The sequence below is a fragment of the Phalangium opilio genome, unplaced genomic scaffold (assembly GCF_054372755.1).
Source record: "Phalangium opilio isolate 3A_F unplaced genomic scaffold, DU_Popi_V2 ptg000095l_1, whole genome shotgun sequence".
Classification (NCBI taxonomy): Eukaryota; Metazoa; Arthropoda; class Arachnida; order Opiliones; family Phalangiidae; genus Phalangium; species Phalangium opilio.
The window spans coordinates 1,261,610-1,271,349 of NW_028324200.1; the positions used below are offsets into that span (position 1 = coordinate 1,261,610).

General features: G+C 36.7%; 2 protein-coding genes across 2 annotated transcripts; one reads left to right on the top strand and one right to left on the bottom strand.

Moving 5' to 3' along the window:
• Positions 1-3,994: 3,994 nt before the first annotated feature.
• LOC149635043 (deoxyuridine 5'-triphosphate nucleotidohydrolase-like) lies at positions 3,995-4,417 on the bottom strand. The gene has a single exon (XM_089850915.1). It carries the CDS (start codon positions 4,415-4,417, stop codon positions 3,995-3,997), a length of 423 nt encoding a protein of 140 aa, XP_089707041.1.
• Positions 4,418-4,555: 138 nt separating this feature from the next.
• LOC149635044 (glycolipid beta-1,4-mannosyltransferase egh-like) lies at positions 4,556-8,612 on the top strand. Its single transcript, XM_089850916.1, has 8 exons — positions 4,556-4,568; positions 5,443-5,718; positions 5,899-5,931; positions 5,988-6,041; positions 6,121-6,183; positions 7,176-7,414; positions 7,463-7,707; positions 8,594-8,612. Exons 1-8 carry the CDS (start codon positions 4,556-4,558, stop codon positions 8,610-8,612), a joined length of 942 nt encoding a protein of 313 aa, XP_089707042.1.
• Positions 8,613-9,740: the final 1,128 nt, after the last annotated feature.

Below are 9,740 nucleotides of genomic sequence, written 5' to 3' on the forward strand. Positions count from 1 at the left end.
CCAAACCTAACCTAACCTAACCTAACCTGACCTAACCCCAACGGAACCAAACCTAACCCTAAACTATATCTATAGTGTAATTGAAATGGTCAAATCACAAGTTTATTAGCATGCCCCTATTGTAGCATAGCCAAACATAACATAACCCTAAACTATACCTATAGTGAAATTGAAATGATCAAATCACAAGTTTAATAGCATGCCCCTATTGTAGCATAGCCAAACATAACATAACCCTAAACTATATCTATAGTGAAATTGCAATGGTCAAATCTAAAGTTTAAAAGCATGCCCCTATTGTAGCATAACCAAACCTAACCTACCGAACCTAACCTAATCAACAAGAAAATAAAAATGTTTTATTTACAAACGGTGCGGAAATGGGCTATGGTAAAAAATGGTGAACTAAAATTTCAATGTGAAAACAGTGCGGAAATGGGCCATAAAAAGTGTGCGGAATTGGGCTATGATTCTCGAAAAATGTGCGGAAATGGGCATCCTCGATGTAACGTAGCTTTGTGCGTGATGACAAGAGACGAGGAAAATAATGATTCTCTGGATTTAAAATATCCGCGAGTTTTAGCTCAAATGTCGAGTGTCGACTTCATATTCCAGCCAGTGACTTTTAAAATTTCAAGTAATACTAATTTAGACTATTAGAGAAGGATGTTAGAGTTAGTATTATAAATATTTATTATGTTTCTAAATCTTTCGGGAGTCTCAAGAAATAATTTTCGCTATTTTTAATAGCACAACGTTCCTTGATAATGTTTGAAGGACCCACCAATTGAATACATACGACTATGCACGTATTTGAAACTAAAGCCTACAGGTCCGTGCATTTGAGCTAAAAATCTCGCGGATATTTATAATTCTTTTTTTTTCTTCGTCTCTTGTCAGCACGCACAAAGCTACATAACACAGAGACCTAGCTTTGAGAGTGCTAACAACCGAAGCTGAAAATAGAGTATATACAGAATAAGCTGCTGTCGGAGATCGGGGAGTTGCCTATCCTATAGCGTGAAAACAAATTTCCTCGCGCCCATTCTTTATCCAAAACAGAAGGTTGAAATTTAGCAAAGAGTTTCCTCAGACCCCGTGAATGGTATGAGTAATTCTAAAACTCCCACAAGTGTTCTTTCAGTGGTTAAACTTATTTTTCCCTTGAAATGAATGAAAGTCAATGAATTAATTAGAAATAGTCCAACACCTGATCTTTTGCACTACCGGATTGCTGAAGTGTTTCGGATTATATTGATATTGTATTTTTTTATGATGGGGATAATTATCGGGGGATTTTTCACTTTTCTCGGATAGAGTTAACAACCGAGGATTTTGTCTGGGGATGGGGGATTTTGTACAATTTCAGTAATGGGAGATTATGCCTGGGGTTCTTTGTCTTGGAAGTGTTTAGCCGTATACCCATGTGAATCGATAAAACCTAATAGCTATTTTTCAGTTCTAATATGTAAATCGAGATATTGAACAGGTTTTGAAGTTCACACTACTAACTGTTTATACGTCAATCAATCCTGTATCGCGTTTTTTGCATAAGTAAATAGACCGTCGTAAGTATACTAACTTAGAAATTAGTACTGGAAGACCAATAAATCAAACCCATGTTCTACAATGTCCTATATACCATTTGTTACTCAAAATTGAAAGACACCACTAATCTAAGACATCGAGTTTTTTACATTGGGAATTTCAATTTAAATCTTAACATCAATAAAACCATTCGTTATAATTTGAAAATATTCAAGATGTATTTTTTCCAAGTATTCATGATGCATTTTTTCTCTATATATTCATGAAGAATTTTTTTTTCAAATATTCAAGATGGATTTTTCTAAATATTCATGATAGATTTTTTCTTAGTTATCATGATTGATTTTTCTAAATATTCATGATAGATTTTTTCTTAGTTATCATGATTGATTTTTCTGAATTTTCATGATTAAATTCTTATAAATGTTCATGATCAAATTTTCAAAAATATTCATGATTAAATTTTTCCAAACATTCATGATATTCTTCCTGAATATTTTCATTAGTGAATAAATGTAAATCGTAACATCATCTCCAAGTAGGCAGGCACTTGTTTACCATGATTATACATTTTGGCGTGGTTGATGAATTAAGTGATTGCCATGCTGCAAGCTTAAAAAACAAAAGGTATTTTTTTCTCGTTTCATGAAGCCCAGCCCCTATTATTATGATGACTGTGTAAATGCCAGTTAACTACTTATATAGTTTTTTATATACACATTAAAAACCCATTTCATTCTTTTCTTGAAGACTACTTTTTTAAATACAACGTTCTATAATTAACCTTAGATTTAACAAAAATATATGGCATTCTAAAAGTTAAAGAGATAGTTGTCTAATTTCAAAAGTGTTGGAAAAATTAAACTTCCAGACAAAATGAGGAGTATTCGAATATCAATATTTTCATGTCATTAGGACAAGTGAGTCATTTTAATTTAAATAATATAATAATTCGAACCATTATCTTCGGAGATTACCATCCATTTCAAAATGAAAATTAATATACGCATCCTTCTTCAAGAATTTGTCGTTGTTAGATTCTTCTCTAATTCATGTCATCGTGAATCTTCATTCCCGATTCTTCGCTATATTTCCATGGTAGACACCTCACCTATTCTGCAAACTGGAGTTCTGCCACGATATTTATTCTCCAAGCACCCAAAACATTTCCTAACAAAATCCAACCGAACAATTTTATACCGAAACGACACCCAAACATTATTTACCGAAAAGACACAAAAACATTAATCATCGAAAACCCACCCACCCAGAAGCTACACAAAATATTTTATTCTTTAAGAGCTTAAAACATTTACTACAGAAAAGCCACAGATGAATTCAACCCAAAACGCAAACTTCGCGCATTATGGAATATTTGCAAAATTTTCAATGTCGAAAATCCTTCCACTTTAGCAATCACAACTTGCTTATTATTCCACATTCACAGACTTAACACTACCCTGCACACAAATCCAAAATTTCTACTTTCTAAAGCGCCTTCCAAAAATTTCATTTCTAGGTTGGAACCCTATTGTCCTTTTAAAATCGAGACCCTACTGGCAATTAACTAATAAATCGCCACATTACTGAACGTAATTCTTAAAACCCCATTTCTATAATTTCAGATTAAAACTATGCTATGGCGTGAACATCCTGTTTTTCTGATCGTAATGTTTTACTACTGAGCTAAGTTGATATAGATGAAATAATTAATCGTTAGGCTTATTTGCCAATGTTTTTAACGTCACGTTTTTAGTCATAACTTTTTATTTTCTGACCCGATGTTCAATTTGAAAACAGTTTTGGATTCTACGTGACAAGACGCGTGCTACGATAGCATTGCTGATCCATTTGAAGCATTATTTCATGACGTCATTATCGGGGGGCTTTACTATTTGTGCTATGGCTTACGCCCTATTAGTGCCACCGAGTCATTTTTAATTTTAAAATAATTTGGAGAAGGCAACCTATCTAGAAAGTCCTATTTTGTTACTCTAGCTCAAATAGGAACAAAATGGCAGCCAAATGAAAATGTCCAGGAACTTTTGTCCGGGACTGTACCAACAGTGTAGAGAAACTACATTGGAGAAACGCTGTTGCTTTGTTTTAAGTAGACGACAAAAGCCTTAATCATATTTTTGGAATATCATTCTTCAATACAGATTGGTAACGGATAAATCAACTGGTAGGGTTTTTTTTTATATAATAAGTATATGGGCCATGTGGGCTTGGCTATACGCCTGCCTCGGGCCCGTCTTTATAGGTTACAGCTTGGGTTTATGTACAAATTGCTCTTCTACATTTTTTTGTCGGTTACATGGCTGTGTGTTTTGTTACAATGTTAGTGTACAATTGTGTTGGATTTTTATTTTTATTTTTTTTTCGTTACAACCAGTTCATTGTAGAATTTGGTAGTGTTTAGAGTGGACCGGCACTGTCCCTGGTTTCAGCGGCCTGTGGAGCCAAAGCCCCCCTCTCCTCGGTCGGTTGGCGGTAATGTGGCGGCCTCTTCCATTGGTCCTGTGTAGCATGGTGTAATTATTATGTGCGCAAGTGCGTCCCCTTGGGTTATGTGAAGTTCCGTCTGTGCTATGTTGAAGAGGATCACTTTGACCGGGCCGCGGTAGTCTGCATCAATTACGCCTCCTCCTATATGGCATCCCTGCATCATTAGATGGTGTAGTCCTAGTAACATGCCCACGTGGCCATCCGGTATTGCAAAGGCAACTCTGGTTTGTGGGGCGATCTGTATGGTTTCTGCGATGTGAAGGGTCAGGACGCCATTGCTAGAGCTTCCGCTCTCTGGGGCTGTGGCAGCGTTGGACAACCGTTGATATGGGAGTGGCACCGAGGAGCCTTGTTCCACCATAGGTGTCGTCTTTGTGTTGGAGTCGGGGTTGCAGCTATGTTATATACCCCGTGTGCTGTTACGTCACCAACGGCGGGCTGTTTTCTCATACGCTGCCCAGAGGCACGTGATCTTCCTTATAGTTTTTTCTCGCCATTCATGGTGCTAGTTAGTAAATTTTTTAGGGTAACCTGTTTGTTGGGGTTAGGGTGGGTATATATACGATTCGTTTGCATTATAATAGTAAGGAAAAAGCGCAATTGCGAAAACCTTTGGTGGCGATCCCACCTTAGGGAGGCTAGACGTTTCTCGTAACCCTAGCTGATCGCCGCGTATATCCTAAAACCAAACGATGATAATGGAGTAGAAGCCAATGATACAGATTGGTGTCTATGTGGAATAGACGAGAGACCAGTGGATGGTGTTGTTAGAAGCCAGTGTAAGTGCAGACTGGTGTCAATTTGGGATTGACAAAGAACAGAAAATGGTGGTGATTAGAAGCCAGTAAGAACAGACTGGTGTCCGTGTGGGATGGACAAAGACCAGAAGATGGTGGTGTGAGAACTGAAGTAGAGGAGCCATTTCCGTGACTGTGAAAGCAGTTCGGAAATGGCGAACACGTTTGCTCCGATACGCAAACTGCGAACGCGGTCACGTGGGTGTAACAACGGACAGACAGACAGACAGACAGACACACAGACACACACACAGACACACAACGAAATACGACTTCTTTTACCATCAAGTGGGCTGTGAAACTTTTATAATTATAAGTTCTATTTTTATTAATTACTTTTTATACTCGCTAGCTAAAACGTTAATTCTAAAGTTTCCTTAATTCCAGATGTATTCGACGCGACACATATCTCATTGTTTAGTCTTATTGACTCTTGGTTATTTGTCTGTGCAATCGATTTTCTTCTTCAAGAACAATTTTACTGGAATGATTTCTTTGAATCCAGCTTCAAATTACGACAACTATTTCATTTTAATTTTGAGCTATATAGGTGTTATTCATAGACTTTTCGTGGTTATCTTTGGCATAGCTGGTTTAATATTTTACGATTGTTTCCCGGGACCAGTTGAAATCAAAGCGAGTTTAGAGAAATTACCGAAAATTTCATTCAGAGTCGTGACAAGGGGCGATTATCCGAACCTAGTCAGCAAAAACGCCAACTTGATTAAAAATATTTGTGAAGATTTAGGACTGAAGAAATTTGTTATTGAAATAGTAACGGAGAAAGAGATGGAATTACCATCAGACGTATTTAAAATTATAGTCCCGCAATCTTATGAAACGAAAAATGAAACATTGTTCAAGGGTAATTCTATTTTCATCTATGATCAAAAGTATGTGTTTTAACAAAATGTCTTCGGTTTCCAACTTTTTTGTGAGTGCCACCTTATTAACGTAACAGTCAATGCAAGCCTGCTCTCGCCCAATTACAGGCAGTTTTAGCTAAGCAATAGTTTTTTTGGCCTTGTTGACCTATTAACTACAGGTTGTACTCATCTAGTTCATTTCATTGGGTTAAGTGAGTGACAGTGTAATCTAGGCAAAATTAATTATTTTAAGTATAACACTTTTTAGGGAATTTCAAGTATTTTTCAAAGGTTCACAACTCTAATGCGGCAAAAACGACACGTAACCTATGTTCAAAATCAACTAACTCTTAATTAAATGAAACACGGTGATTATTAGGTTTAAACCTCGTAAATATTAGGTAAAGTTTTTCGCTCGGTCTTTCTCTACATATTGGCGAAATATGTTACCACTTTCGTCATCAGTATGAGCAAAATACGAGATACCGCAGGCACAGTAACTAGGCCTAAGCTGCAAACCAGGGCTGCGTTCAGCCGAGCTCACCAAGAAAAACAGCGAATTTTGGAAAACTTTGACCGGTGAGCTATGTCGTCATCTCGGTCGTCATAGCTTTGCTGAACACTTTTCTCCAGTTATCGGTGTTTTAAAAATGACGGTAGCGCATTAAAGCGCGCAACATACCAGGGCTTAACAAAACGTGTATGAAAACATATTTATAGAGATAAATAAGAACAACAATAATAATTAAAATTTGAAACACTAACATATCTCTCAAAGTTCTCGCCTGATCAACTGGGTTCACGGCAATTAAATAGGTAGTCCCATCAGATTCAGCAAGAGCTATTTGTAATAATTCCTCCATGATCTTTTTTTTCGCCAAGCTGTGAACTAAGCGTTTTACGTCCCGTGATCCCAAAAACCGACCCTTTCTTGATGACTGCGCTGGCTCAGCGCTGAGCTGCGTGACGTCAAAATCCAAAACAAAATCCCGTTCAGTAGGACATGGCTAACAGCGCTGACTCAACGCTGAGCTCTGCTGAACGCGGCCCAGGAGAGTCGACTCTGGCAAATTCCGTTACCGTGCGGTAGAGGCATTGCAGAAGTGTTGCAGAAGCTAGTGCTTCTAGCGACCTCTAGTTTTCTTACGGAACATAATTAGATGTACGGGGCGAAGGTCTAGTTTCCCCTATCCCAATATCCCCCCCGCTTTTCCTTACGAAAATATGTGGCGCCACGGTCGACTTCAAAAATTGGATGACATAGGCCAAAGCATTAAATCAACTATCCTGGTTTTACCCATGGCGTAGCACTCTAGCGATTCGAAGTAGGTCGACTTAAAGGGGTAGGAAATGAGAGGAAACGTTTATGATCTGGCACCCGTCCTTGATCTAGACCTTTTGTTTTAATATACATTATTTTGATAAAATTCAAAGATATTATTTTATCTAAATCTAGGCCGGAATCTTCAATACTGCTTAGAAGAAGGTGTCAGTTGTCTTACGGACGAAGACTGGATTGTGCATTTGGATGAAGACAGTATTCTAACTTCCGAAGCTCTGAACGGAATCGTCAATTTCATTCACGACGGGAATTATTTCGTTGGAGAAGGGGCTATATTGTACGATCCGGACAATTTAAGCGAAACTTTAACGCAAATGCTCGTAGCCAATAGGGTGATATGGGATATAGGTCATGTTAGAATATTTTCTAAAATTTTTAACGTGCTACCTTCTGCGGGTAAGGGTTCGTTCGTTGTTTGTAACAATGGCGTTGAAAAAGAAATTTCCTTCGATGGAGGACCATCTTCTTCCATTATAGAATTCATATATTTTATTTTTAACGCTCACATTAAGGGTTACCGAAAAGGTTGGGTTGAAGGTAAAATTCTCGAACAAGGTACTCTTACTGTCAAAGACTTTCAAAATCAAAAGGTCAGAGCAAGTATGGGGTTCACTTGCTTGGAGAAGAATCACATTTTTCGCGGAAAGTACTGGATAATGTTTCAATTATCTCGAACATTCTCTCAAGGGCATGTGCTTTATCTTTTATCATTATTTATTACATTATTTGCTGATTTTAAATTTCAAGGGGAAATGTTTTTAATTTTAATGGGCGTTATTATAGCTTACGATCTTTACGCTGGGATATTTTCATTGTATCTGAAGTATGACTATTTTTCAATAGCGAAAATCGTTATCTTCTTTATTGTGAATTTGATTATGGGGCCATTTTACATTAACATAGTGTTAACAGTTGGAAATTTTGCATCTTGTTTTCAGAAGAAATCACATTTCACAGTTTCTAAAAAATCTGATTAATCACGGATTTATTTTAATTATGATTTACGGGATAAAGTCAGACTAAAATAAAATTAATTATATAGCAACAGAAAAAAATTTAAAAACAACTTTTACATGTTCTCTACACTTGTGTAAAATGTTACTAAATTTTGAATCGGTACCTAAATCGAAGTGCTGAAAATATATTATTATCTTAATTTCAAGGGCGAAAATTGTCGTTTTCTTGCGTGTGAATCTGGTTTCTTGGCTTTTCTACAGTATGGTGGTAACAATATTTCGTCAATGTTTTATTTTTGATTACACTTATTAGGATTTTGAAAAATAAATTATGGCCTGGCTAGATCTATTCCATGGAAGTAGAAAGCTCATTGCTTAGAAACGCGTTAAGGCTTTTTGCATATTTTTAATTCACCATCAATTTACAACAAGTTATTGCTAGTTTCTGTCGTTACGTGAGACGATCCAACAAAACTTGGTTTTAAATAAAACTTAAAATATTCTGTTCTTTATTTCCTGTGTTACAGATATAAATGACCAAAAATAAATTTTTATTGTCGATATTCATATTGTTAGGTTACCTTTATGTTTATAATAACATTTCTCTTCGAATTCTGTTTGAGAATACCTGAATTGTTGGATTAGTGGGATTTCATGTTAATGCTAATGTTGAAAAGGGTGACGCGTCACCATATCAAGCACCGATACCAAAGGTATATTGTGCACCTCGAGCTGGCTAGACTGCGCTGAGTCCTGTCGTCTCGATGAAACGGATAATACGATTGGCCAAGACAGTATGGAACTGATTCCATAGAATAGTGGGAATTAGAAGCTTCAGTTACCACAAAATTGGTAATATAAGCGCCCGGTATAATTGGTATGAAGTACCGGTAATATTGGAATAGAGTGTCGGTGTATCATTAATTTGCACAGAGTCTGGTTTAATTGGTTAGGTTATTAATTTATTGACACTAGTAACAGGCAGCAATGACTGTAATAAAACAGATCCCAGCTTCAAGATATCGGGGTTTTTTGTGTTAAACTTAAACTTTCATGATCGACTGACATTGCTCCACTCGTTCCGCGATCCTTCATTTGAAAGGTTTGAGCCATGATATCCAATCTTACGCTCTATTATTTATACATTCTTGGTTAAGTAAAAAGACCCAATTATGATTAGCATTTATAATCGACTATTGTGAAACATATGCTCTATGATTTCTTTGTACCATGCCTAGAAATAACAGCTTTTTTCAAGATTGAAATCTATTTAAGACAGCTTTCCACAAGATTATTATAATTTATTTCGCACCCAAAGTTACTGGCAACCACAGAGGCAGAAGAGCCTATTTAAGGTGGTTACCCGGACGTACAATACAAATATAGAAAACAATAAATATCAAGTATACAAAAATATAAAAAATAAAGGAAATTTTAACAATTTTTAGAAAGCCAAGTTTCAAAGAAAAGTTTTGAGATAATAGTCTTAAATACGGGTAGAGAAAGGTCGTTTGCTATTTCCCTAAGACATACGGGAAGATTTTTCCACAACCGTACAGACCGAAAGAAAAATGACTCCTTTAACGCGAGGCATCTGGCGTAGTGTAAGGAATACGTTAGTACGGAGTGTCTGGGATTCTCCGTCAGTATATCGTCCAATTGAAAGTAATGGCAGTCGCGTAGTCGTAATAGGGTGAGGACATCAGACACAGCTCGACGAACA